This window comes from Chrysemys picta, chromosome 3 (genome assembly GCF_011386835.1).
Source record: "Chrysemys picta bellii isolate R12L10 chromosome 3, ASM1138683v2, whole genome shotgun sequence".
Taxonomy (NCBI): Eukaryota; Metazoa; Chordata; order Testudines; family Emydidae; genus Chrysemys; species Chrysemys picta.
This window is the reverse complement of record NC_088793.1, coordinates 199,085,743-199,097,626: the sequence shown is the minus strand read 5'-3', so window position 1 is coordinate 199,097,626 and position 11,884 is coordinate 199,085,743. Positions and strand designations below refer to the sequence as shown.

General features: G+C 42.1%; 1 protein-coding gene across 2 annotated transcripts in view; it reads left to right on the top strand.

Moving 5' to 3' along the window:
* SNAP25 (synaptosome associated protein 25) overlaps positions 1-11,884 on the top strand; it is a 99,737-nt gene that overhangs the window by 75,042 nt on the left and 12,811 nt on the right. Inside the window, exon 5 of one of the 2 annotated variants that reach the window (XM_005287406.5) lies at positions 10,776-10,893. In XM_005287406.5, the coding sequence (XP_005287463.1) occupies positions 10,776-10,893 (118 nt within the window). Of the gene's footprint in view, positions 1-10,519; positions 10,638-10,775; positions 10,894-11,884 lie in introns of both variants that reach the window. The other variant, XM_005287407.5, reaches the window with a different exon arrangement.

Here is an 11,884-nt window from a genome sequence, read left to right as displayed (position 1 = left end):
TTGCCCATCGTAATCTTGATGACCGGTAAATGGAATGTTTTCAATAAAATTAAGAAGCATCCATTTTGCTGCAGTCCCACAGCAGCAACAAAATGGTATCTCCACAAAAAAAAATTCCCTGATGTACTGTTAATTCCTGCAGCCCTATCTTATACCAGCCTCCAACGTGAGGCTTCGGTACATCTTTGAATAGAACAGAACATGAAACGTTAGTGGAGAATGTTTTCTAGACACTTAACAACCCTTTACTACAGAAAAAAGCATCCGGAACAATCTTGTATTACTAAGGAACGGAGTAGATAACATAACAGCCCTTTTCTTCTGTATTTGTTTTTTGTTTTTTTGCTTTTATGATGAATGCAACATTATAGTGGAAGCTAAATAGAAAGTATTTTTCCCTCCTTGCTTTTTTTTAAAAGAGCAAAACCTCATATATTTGATCAGTGAGTCACCATGAAATTACTGTCTTATTAAGTCTAAAAAGGGAATTTTCAGATCTGGGTCCCAGTGTATACAGAGCCACTTCTGTGTAACATTTGCAACTCCTGGTAATAAGGCAGTTACTGTATTTCACTGTGGAATTCTCATGCCTGGGAAAGCTGCTCTGTATCACAAATGAATGAAAGGAGGGGCTGCGTGACAGAGCTGTTGCCAGTATTTCTCTTTAAAGGGAAAAGTCGGAATGTGCTTATAATATTATGCCAAAGATCACAAGGAAGGTTTGGGACCAGATCCTAATGGAGCTGGGCCAATTTACACCAGCCTTGTAGTTGTTGTCTTGTGTCTCTTTTTGCTAAAAGTCTTACAAAGGCTTTAAACCCATAATATAAACATCGTTTACGATCCTCAGTTAATAACAGACTATTTCTGATCATGCCTCCCTTGTGCATCCAAAACTCTCAATTGAAGTCAAAGGGGCTACAGGTCTGACTGTAACAGACAGGAGTTGGCACTGCAAGTACAAGTCTAGAACTTGATACCACATTCCTTAGGCGCTGAAAACTCCCACTGACACTATTTGATAAGTAAAACAAGCAGGATTTGGCCTGTAACCATTATGTATACCTGCTTGAGTTCAGGCCTCTCACGTTGGCCCTGCAATAGTTAAGTAGAGCAGTGTGAAATATCTGAAACCAAAGTGAAAGCTCCTGAAACACACCCAGCTTTGTGTTTCATTCCAAACTCCAAACTAACTGTACTGGAAAGCGTGCTAAGGTTCATGGCCTTTCAGAATGAACCCGAGCCTTGTTTTCTAGCTTTTTGCGTCGAAACCAGACAAAACTCATTGGAGTTTCATCTACTTTGGGAAAAAGAACAGGAGTACTTGTGGCACCTTAGAGACTAACAAATTTATTAGAGTATAAGCTTTCGTGGACTACAGCCCACTTCTTCAGATGCATCCGAAGTCTCTAAGGTGCCACAAGTACTCCTGGTCTTTTTGCAGATACAGACTAACACGGCTGCTACTCTGAAATCTGCTTTGGGGTTTCACTAAGTTCTATTTAGACACCAGTAAAATCCAGAATAATAAATTACAGAATCATATCCTAGGAAAAGCACATTTCAAAGTAAGGGATACGTTCTCCTCTCCTGCCAACATTCGTAATGGGAGTCTCAGGAATGGATCAAAGAGAGAAGACTTCCTAAGCTTGTTTTCTTTTAGTACAGAATTCACCCCTCTGTACTGGGCAGCACAAAGTCTATGCACCATTTAAGTCCAACTTCAGACCAATTTTGAGGGCTCGAGTGGAACTTACGTGGTTCATAAGCCATATGTAGACTTTCTGCACAGGAGTGAGTTTCACCCTTAAAGCATTAGATAAATCGTTTTTTCACATACAATTGTTATTGGAATCAAGTTTGCGCAGCTCAAACTTTTCATGAATAATACCAGCCAAGAGACTCTGAGGTCTCAGAAATCAAAGATTAGCTGTGTCAAAACAGATACAGTGTCTGCATAAAAATGAACTGCACTTTTCAAATAAATCAATAAGCACAAATATTGTGAGTGAAAGCCTGTAAATATCCAAATGAGTCTATCCGTGCAATTCTCGTTCCAGTCAATCGAGACCTTACTGCAGTGCTAAAACATCCACATACGAGTTAGGAAATTTACAGATGCTGTTTCTCTCTCCATGAATGGATCTTAAATGTTCAACTGCAGTTAATTAAAGTTGTGCCACGCACAAGAAACCCAGACTAGAATCAGACTGGGAATTTCAAAATAGTTTAAGGGAATTAGGAACCTACCTCGCATTACATTTTAATAGGATTTTGGTGCTTAACAACCTTCAGCTCTCCTGGAAAAGTCCAACATATATCCATAAGGCCTGATCCAAAAAGGTCAGTGGGATTTTTCCACTGACTCCGCTAACTATTAAAGTAGCACGTTATCATCTAACTGCTATTTTCCATTCACCATATTTTTGTCTCTTGAATATTCTTTGTTTTCAGACCTCTGCCATTTAGGTCTGATCCTGAAAAGCCTTATACATACAAGCAGTCCTGAGTCATGTATGTAGTCCCATTGACTGCTCACTTGAGCAAGGATTACATACATAAGGGTTGCAGGATTGGGCCATTTGACCACTTTATAATCCTGGAATCTCGGTACTAAATTCCCATTGAATGTACATGGACGTTGTATGATCAGGTACGCAGCCAGTCAATACAACTGGAAAGACAGACAACATAAAAGCTTCCTTAAAATGGTTATGGTCATGTTTTAAGTGCTTCAGTAAATTACTCTGGTAATTATAGATTACAGCTTTCTCAAGTAAAAGAGACTGATCATGTTGCAAACCAAATATTGTAATCATGGCACTATGTTAAATGCATTTTAATTATGTTTGTGTCATTTTTAGCAGCATGTCGTTCTAATAATAATTGCTGCAACTTGTTTTTTAAATTTTGATATACTTATTATGTGTAATTGGGCAAAATATACCTCTGATGGCTTTTAAAACCCTACAGTTACTGCAGTGTGTATAACTCACGGATGTCTCAGCAGATTATCAGATGAATGAAAGCAGTTGTTAACACAGCTGTGTGATCTTTTTTCAGCTGACCCGACAGCACAAGTTACTTAAGATTATTTGCCATCTAGACAAAGAACATTACATTGATTTTTCCAATGGGTGGCTAACAGAATAGCTAATCTTTCCAACCACTCAACCCCCTTTGGATTTTTCTGTTTGTAGGTTTTCTAGACAACGTATTTGCTTTGATGTTGTAGACCTCTTACTAAAGACATTCTTCTGAGCCAACTTCAGTTTCAATAGCACAGAGCAGAACTCACTTTCTGGTATCAGTAAGCAAATGTCTTTGAGATCATCACTGCAGAGGAATGAGGCCAATGCATCTTTTTAATAGTAGGTATTTAGATGGTTTTCTGGGTAAAAAGCAGTTTGGCTAGCTCCTCTTGGCTGGAAGAGTTCAGTCTAGTCTGCAGGCCAGTAGGCTGCATAGTACATTGTATCCCTGCAGCCAGCTGCTGCAAGGCGGGCCATCACCCTGCCCTTTGTTATAATAGGTCCCCAGGAAATGTGACTGCCGTGAGAACTAGGGGCCTGGTCCAGTGCCCACTGAAGTCAGCGAAATCTTTCCAATGATTTGAATGGCCTTTAGATCAGGCCCTAATAGATTCAGAAAGATACTTGGTGCCCAAAACTCCCGAGGGGCCAGATATTCCCTCCAAAGCCACTGGGATTAGCCTCAGTAAGGAATAAGTAGAAACTGCCCCTCCCCAGGGGAAATCCACTGAAAGATATGTAAAGGGAGAGGAGGTTCTCCTTCTGGAGATTTTGTTCCAGTCATTCCTCCCCTCTATGGAATATGCTGCAAGCCCCATCCACAGGCTCTGAGGATCCTTAAAGGTCCCTCACCCATCCACTCAGCTGCCCCATGGTTTAACTGCAGCTCTGGGTCTCCATCAGCCCACCAGTGACTCCAATGGAACTGCTTGATAGAGCTCCCACCACCAGCAATTGTTTCTTCCACCCCTTAAAGGGGCATGCCCAGTGTGAGAGGAGAGGGCTAGGATATAACATGGTCAGAGATTACATCATCTTCTTCCCTGAGCTCTGAAGGGTTCCTGGGGAATGATGCACATTCTGCTCCTTCCCCCACTCCCCTACCCTGCCCACTTTCCCCTAGTGCATTCTGCAGGGCATGGGGGGAACAGCGGACACTGCAGGAAAGGTGAATGGACCTCCTTTTGCATATGTTGAGCTCTCTGCATGTAGGGTTCCCTCTGCACATAGGCCTAGGTGGTATGAGGACCTCAGAGTTTGACCCATTGACTTCAGTGAAGAGTGCAGCCTCTCCATGCTTCCCGGGGTCAAGCCAGAGGATACTACATTGTTTTGCTCATGTTGTAGATCTCATCAAGGAAAAAGCAAAGGAAATGCACTCTTGTGTTCTCCGTTTAGGGTGTTAAATACATGCTTAAGGTGCTTCTTGAGATTTTGCTTTACAAACCAAACTCCATCAGAAAGTACCAAATTACATCTGCAATCAATGGGAGTTAGGCCCTGAATACCTCTGAGGAGATGGGCTGAAGTGACTAAACAGCCTAAGACCTATTTTCAGAAGTGACTTAGGGCCAGGCATTTAGGCAGACAGGCGGCTAGTAAGATTTTCCAAAGCACCTAGGTACCTCAGTCCCCTGGGTCATGACTCATGAGTAAGCCGCCACGGGTGCTTTTGAAAATCCCTCTAGGCACTGTCTGAATCTATAGACACTCAAAATACCTTTTAAAAACTTGGCCCTAAGTCACGTGAAAATGGGACTTAAGCTATTAAGTCACTTAAATGCTTTTGAAAATGTTCCCCATACAGCCCAAGCCAGATCCCCCGACCCACAAATGGAAGTTTCCTTATTTGTCATATCATTCAAATAGTGTATGTAAATCTTAAACTCCAGATCGGTGGTGCAATAATGGATTGTTTGTGCAATGACAATGGCTGTCATTCCTTAACTATTTCTCCAACAGATGCTAACTTTAAAAATATGTTACAATGCAGCTGTATTTATAGGGCGCTTGTTCAAAAGTAGTTTGATATCACTCCTCGCAATTTAAGCTGACCGTGGGCAATGGGGCTATGAAGTGAAACCTGGCTCTCACCCATCAGCCTAATGGAAGGACAACGTTCCCAGAGCTGTAGTTCTCACCCTCCAAGTGGAGAGAGTGCCCTTTCTCACCCAGGAGCACCATACTTGGAGAGCATCCTCAGACAGGGCTATCTCAGCCCTACCATCCTTGACGATGGGTGCGGTGATTCACTTGCATGGTATGCTGCAGAGGGAAATAACAGGCTTGGTTCTGCTTCTGCTGAAGCCACGGAAAGTTTTCCCATTGACTTCAGTGACAGCAGGATGTACCATTCAGAAGGAAGGCCTGGGTTTCACACACAAAGGTTTCACCCAAGACAAGACAGATGAATGCCTACGTCTCTCATTTGTCAGCCACTGGGAATGCACTGCCCCAGTAAAGGAAGCCAAGCCTTCTCTGCCAATGCAGCCACAAACACACAGCCAGCAAAGCCCTTGTACCAAGCAAACAGGTTAATCAACCCAACTGTATAATGCAAACGTCGGACACAAGCACTGGCCTCTGTGGAAAGCTCTCTTCCTACTCCACAGATAAGATCACCCAGATGAACTCCACGAAGAAGAAAAAAATCTACATCAGAGCAGATGGCTTTAGCTGCTCTACCATGCCTGACTATGTTTGGCTCCATCAGACATGGTTAGAATACGTATGCTGCCATCACCTGGAAAACAGATCCTTGCCCCTCTTGCATGGTGAAAGCTAGCAAAGAACAAAAACGCCCAGCAGCAAGCAGGACTCATCAATCCTTTAGAGAAGAGAACCCGTCAACCCCATTGAAAAATACCCTGGGCTGACCAGACCTCAAAAACCCAATTCTTGATGCAGACCACCTCTCCTCTCCCATTTCTAGGGGAAATTGCTGAGAAAGCAGTGACAACCAAGCTCCAATAACCTGTGACATCTGCCACTGCCTTGGATACATCACAACTGGGCTTCAGACCAGGTCACAGTATGGAGACAGCCCTAGCAGCATTACTGGATGACCTCCACATGGCAATGGACAGAGATCATATTTCAGTGCTCCTACTACTTGCCCTCCTTGCAGCTTTTGACACAGCTGAGCAAAAGGAACTGCTGGCCCACTTTCAGGGCGGAGCTGGAGAAGGTGTTGACATAACTACCAAGGCTCCAATCAGTCCTCTCCAAGAGGACAGAACAGTGACAACTCCACCTGAGGCGTCCGACAGGGATCGATCTTGTCCCCATCCCCTTCAGTACCTCCATGCGACTATTGGAGTGGTAGTGAGATGCCAGAATTCTGCCGCCGACAGCATTCCAGTCACACCCAGCTGTAGCTCATTTTCCACAGATGGCGCCAACGCTGTCACAGAGACGTCAACAGTTGGAAGAACAACAACTGGCTCAAATTACCCCTTGGCACGACACCATGATGCTGACCAGGAGGGGGGAAGTGCTTTGAAGAACTAGCCATGACACTGGCTTCCCTCCCATCTGTACCACATTGGTCACTGTGGGGCAAAACTTCAAGGATGCTGTGGATTCATCCATGACACTCACTGACCAGACAGTGCCAGTGTCGAGAGCTGCCGTCTCTTTCCACTTATTAGGAGACTGTACCCTTGTCTCTCTCAGATAAGGCTCTGGCCATGGTGATCTGTGTGGTCATCATCTCCAGACTGGATTCCTGGAATTCATATCATTTATAGCCCTTTGAGATAGAGAGTCTGTTACACTAAATCGCTTGGGAGCAGACCCTTTGCTATTACAAATTGTCATAGCCTCTTTCCCAGATGATTTAGTACAATAGAGAGAATGGTAGATTAGGGGAAACCAGTTAAATATATATGACATTCACCTTTTGTTAGCCATCAAATTCTGTATCAATTAAAAAAAAACAGTCTGGGCCAGATTCTGATCTCTGTTATACCAACGTAACCCACCATAACCCCACTTCACTTTTATTCCACTGTAATGGTGATCTGGATCAAGAGTCTGTTTATCCGTCTTGCCTGGGGGCCCAACCTCCAGCTTGTGTAAACTGGCATTGCTCCTTGGGACTTAGGCTGATTTAATTCAGCTAAGAATCTGGCCTGCTGGGTTTAAATTAAACAAGCAATTTTAGAAGGAGCAGCCAGACGTCTAGACTGCTGGGCTTCTAGTGCAATACAGGCTTTTTGGACTGATGAGGTTTCCCTTAATGGAAGACGGATTGCCTGTGCGTCCCTTTGTTCCTCGGGAATAGCATAAGCTCTGATGAAGGCTGCCATCAAGTGAAATCACAAACAGCAGCACACTCACAAATACTGAAGTATGATAAATTAAAGCAGAGCTGAGGTGAGAAGTATCATTTAAAGATAAGTCCTTGAGCCATATAAAATACACCCTTCTGTTAAGCCTTGCCTAACCAGACATTATGGGGAATCTATTGGGAGTAAAAGTTCAAAGGCCCCATCCTACTCTTGACTTCAGAGGGTTTTTGCCTGTGTGAGGAATGCAGGATCATTCTCAAGGTTCATCATTCATATTTGATCTGTGATTGACCCTTGCTGCCTTACCCCAGTGCTTTCTACTGGTCAAATTATGTGAAGAACATATATGCAGTTATCCTCTGAAAAGTAACTGTAAAAATGGCACCACAAGGTTCTGTATGGATTGCCTCTCTCAACCATTGCCATGTCAACATTTTCAAGTAAAAAGATGGTTCTTCTAACTGAGAGCCCCGTCTGGCATCAGCAAGTCCAGTTGTTTCATCATCACCAGTAATAAGTAACCCATAACTGGGACTTAACTAGCAATTCTTGACATGATGCACGAATCAGAATAGAATCCAGCTCACACTCCCATAGCTGCCAGGGCTGTTCAGAGCTAAAGAGCGTTAGCCAAATAGTCAGCAGCAGGTAGGACTTTGAATACCCAGGGAGCAGAGCAGGTGAGCAGAAATGCCATTTTTACATCACATGGTCACTTTTCCGACCAAAGTGCCACTTTAAGACAGAACTGATGATCAAGTAAGATAGTTAAGTTCAGTATGTGAGGACTCTAATGATAATTGTCAGAGCAAAGCTTCTGTTAAGCCTCAACATCAATATTATATTGTTTCTCAAAGCAAAATACCATTTTATTTTTGGTTCTTCATTCAACAGTTTTATTTGACAAAGCGGGTGAAATATGTTGCTCAGGTTTTCATATCAATGTTTAATTCTTGAACCCTGTGAAGTGTATTCCTACTAAAGAACACTGTCAGGTAATTTAGGCCCCAAAATGTAGGGTTTAATTTAGATTCAGACAGTTCCCTTCAGGGCCGGCTCCAGCTTTTTTGCCGCCCCAAGCGGCAAAGGAAAAAAAAAAAAAAAGATAAAGCGGCGGCACTTTGGCAACAGCTCTACCGCGCCACTTCATTCTTCGGCGGCCGGTCCTTCCCTCCGAGAGGGACTGAGGGACCCGCCGCCGAATTGCCCGGAAGACCCGGACATGCCGCCCCTTTCCATTGGCCGCCCCAAGCACCTGCTTCCTGCGCTGGTGCCTGGAGTCGGCCCTGGTTCCCCGCACTGCTGGGAACCCAAACACATGAACATCCTAATAGGGGATGAGACCAAGAAAAGTGAAACCAACATACAGCCTGTTGACACACCTACTTTCACTTTCAAATTGAAAAAATTTAAATAGTGTATGTACTGAATGGTAAATTCAATGTTTAGAATTCTTTCATCTTAAATAATTGGGGCTGAGATGATGGGTAAAATGCCCAACTCCCATTAAAATTGATTAAAATACATTAAATTAATTGTAATGGGATATGAGCATCCAAATACCCTAGGAAACTTTGAAAACCTTAATCTCAAAGTGTTATCAGAAACCCAAGGAAGAAATGAGGTCTGCTTCTCTTCCCACTGAAGCCAATAGGAGATTTCCACTGACTTCAGTGGAGGCATGACTGGGCTCTCGTTTCTAAAATATATTATTTTTATGTTGACATGGTCCATTTAACTTCAGGCATCACATTGCAGTTCTATTGCACTTTTGTGTTCTGTAGTCCTTTTTCCCCCCTCAGATCTAACACTCGGAAATGTCTGGATGTATTTTCTCTATCCAATGCAGGAAATGTGAATTCAACCTTTGTAACCATTGTTAATCATTCCTTGTTTGTGTATAGCCAGGATTGCTTCAATTGACTAAAACTTTTGATGGATTAAAAAAGCAATTTTTGTCCAACACACGATACTTCTTTCCCTTTAAAAGAAAACGAAAGCCCAGAACCTCAGCTGGTGCAAAATGGCATCACTCCGTTGAAGTCAAAGTTAAGATCCAGGATCTCAATGGAGTTATGACTATTTGCAGCACCTAAGGACCTGGGCCTAGGATTTTACATTACGGCATATTGCTGCTTTGGACTTTTTCTTTTCAGCTTTAGTTTCAGTAAAGAAATGACTATGTGAAATTATTCTCAGCCACAGAGTCACCTAGAAAAACGTGCAGCAAATTCAGCCCTAGTGTAGACAAGACCTCCATTGATGTTAGTGAAGCAGCACAGTGTCTGTATAAACCGCGTTATTGGGCTGGATACTTCACTCACTAGTTCTAATGCAAATCTGGAGTAACACCATTAAAATAAATGGAATTATAGTGGCATAACAAATTGTTGTGAACTTCACTGAGGGACCTAATACAAAGCCCATTGAAGTCAACTGGAATCTTTCCATTATCTTCAATGAGCATTGGTCCAGGTCTCTAGATTTGCATAACTCCCTTGACACCAGCAGCGTTATTACTGACTTACAACAGAATCCCAGAGAGGAGCATTTTCTGATTAGAGATGGACCAGAACCAAGTTTCTGGATCTCAACTCCCCCAGTCTCTGTAAAAATGTGTACCTGGACATAGGTCTTAACTTGACAGCTCATACCCAACCCTAACATCATTACTAACTGTTCCCTCACTTACTCACCCACAAATCAAACCAGTTACATTGTCAATCATCTAATTTAAAGGCATTTGTAAGTGTAAGTAATTAAGGTATTGTCCATTGAATGAGACTCTCTCTTTTATTAATGTGCATAAATGCAAGATGATAACCCTATCTCTTTCTTTTTCTTGGATGTCATTGGTGTCTTAGTAAGTGGATGTACTGTATTATGTTTCTGGACTTTCAGGATTATGATCGTGTTTTCTTTCTACATCATTACATCTTGTTTAATATATTTCAAACATCTCTCTCTTTTTTTTGCTTTGTTTTGCTTTACTCTACTTATGTTAGTAAAAGGCATCATACTTCAGCATCTAGCTTGGCATACATCCCAGCAGCAATGCATCAGCCCAGATTAATGCATTGTAATATTGCTATTAATTCAGTTTCCCATGGTCATTTCTCATGTTCTGTTGAAGACAAACAAACAAGCAACAAAAATACAATTCATTCCATGCTGTCATCCCTTTGTCCTGACCAGAACAACTCGATCGTGTTGAAGAAGGCATGAACCATATCAACCAAGACATGAAGGAGGCTGAGAAAAATTTAAAAGATTTAGGGAAATGCTGTGGCCTTTTCATATGTCCTTGTAACAAGTAGGTACTGGGTACCGGCTCTGCTATGTGGTGTCCAGTTTTTTGTCACAGTGAATGTCTGAAGTTTTTTGTCTTTTTTTTCTTTGTCCTTTTCCATCTGCTTCATTCTGTGGGGATAAAATACTTGTGTTTAATCAGAACAACTGGAACGCATCGAAGAGGGAATGGACCAAATCAATAAGGACATGAAAGAAGCAGAAAAGAATTTGACGGACCTAGGAAAATTCTGTGGTCTTTGTGTCTGTCCATGTAACAAGTAGGTGCTGCCTGCCTGCCTGAATCTTTTTGAGCACTCAAGGCCGATCTTGAAAGCCTTGTGACGCTCATCCTTGCTAGACACATGGACAGGATGAGCATGTGGCATGCAGATAGAACGATTCTGGTTCCAATGCATTCATCTCATAGTGTAGACAATTCAGTGGGAATTACTGTAGATGCATTAAAATCAGGCATACTGCAATGAAAACTTTACTGTAAACACCTTTTAATGATAAAAGTTTCAACATTTTACAGAAAGTGTACTCTGTGGGACTACTACCTAGTTGACAAATATCATGGTAACATCAGGGCTGTTTTTTCTGGAGACCCTAAATTTTAAAACACATGTTGTCATGATCAAGCTTAATAAAGTTTTTAAGACGCATAGCTCAAACTTGCAGAAGAGGTCATTTGGGACAAATATCTCTAACAATTATGGACGAGAAATCACTATCTTCTCATTGCTCAGCAGATATCTCCCTTGACATGATCTTGAAAGAGACATGTTGTTTTGCAATTTGATCCCAACCTACCGTATTTATTATCTTGTTGTAAAAAATCAAATTTTAGAACCACTGAACTGGTCATACAAAATTTCTCGCCATTGGGTAGAGCGTACACTAAGCAGAAATGTTGAAATGTGTCTAGTTTGCTTGCATGCCGTCACACTCAAATGAAACTCTTATCCGAGTACAATGAAGTTTGTTTCAAATGCAGCAGAAAAATGTGATCTGTGGTTGGATGGGTAGGGAAGTGAGGAAATACACTGGAAAGACCAGATTTCTCGATGATAAAAGATCTAGCATGCAGTCAGGCATTTGAAGGTTATTGAGAAGAGAGGGTTATGGAGAATACATTTATAATTAAGCAACCCAAAGGTTTCACTGAGGGTGGGGTGATTATATCATGTGACAGTCTTCTGAGGGGCTTGATTTAGTTCACAACTGGGGTCTTATCATACTGCTGTTCTTACTCAGGCAAAACTGGTC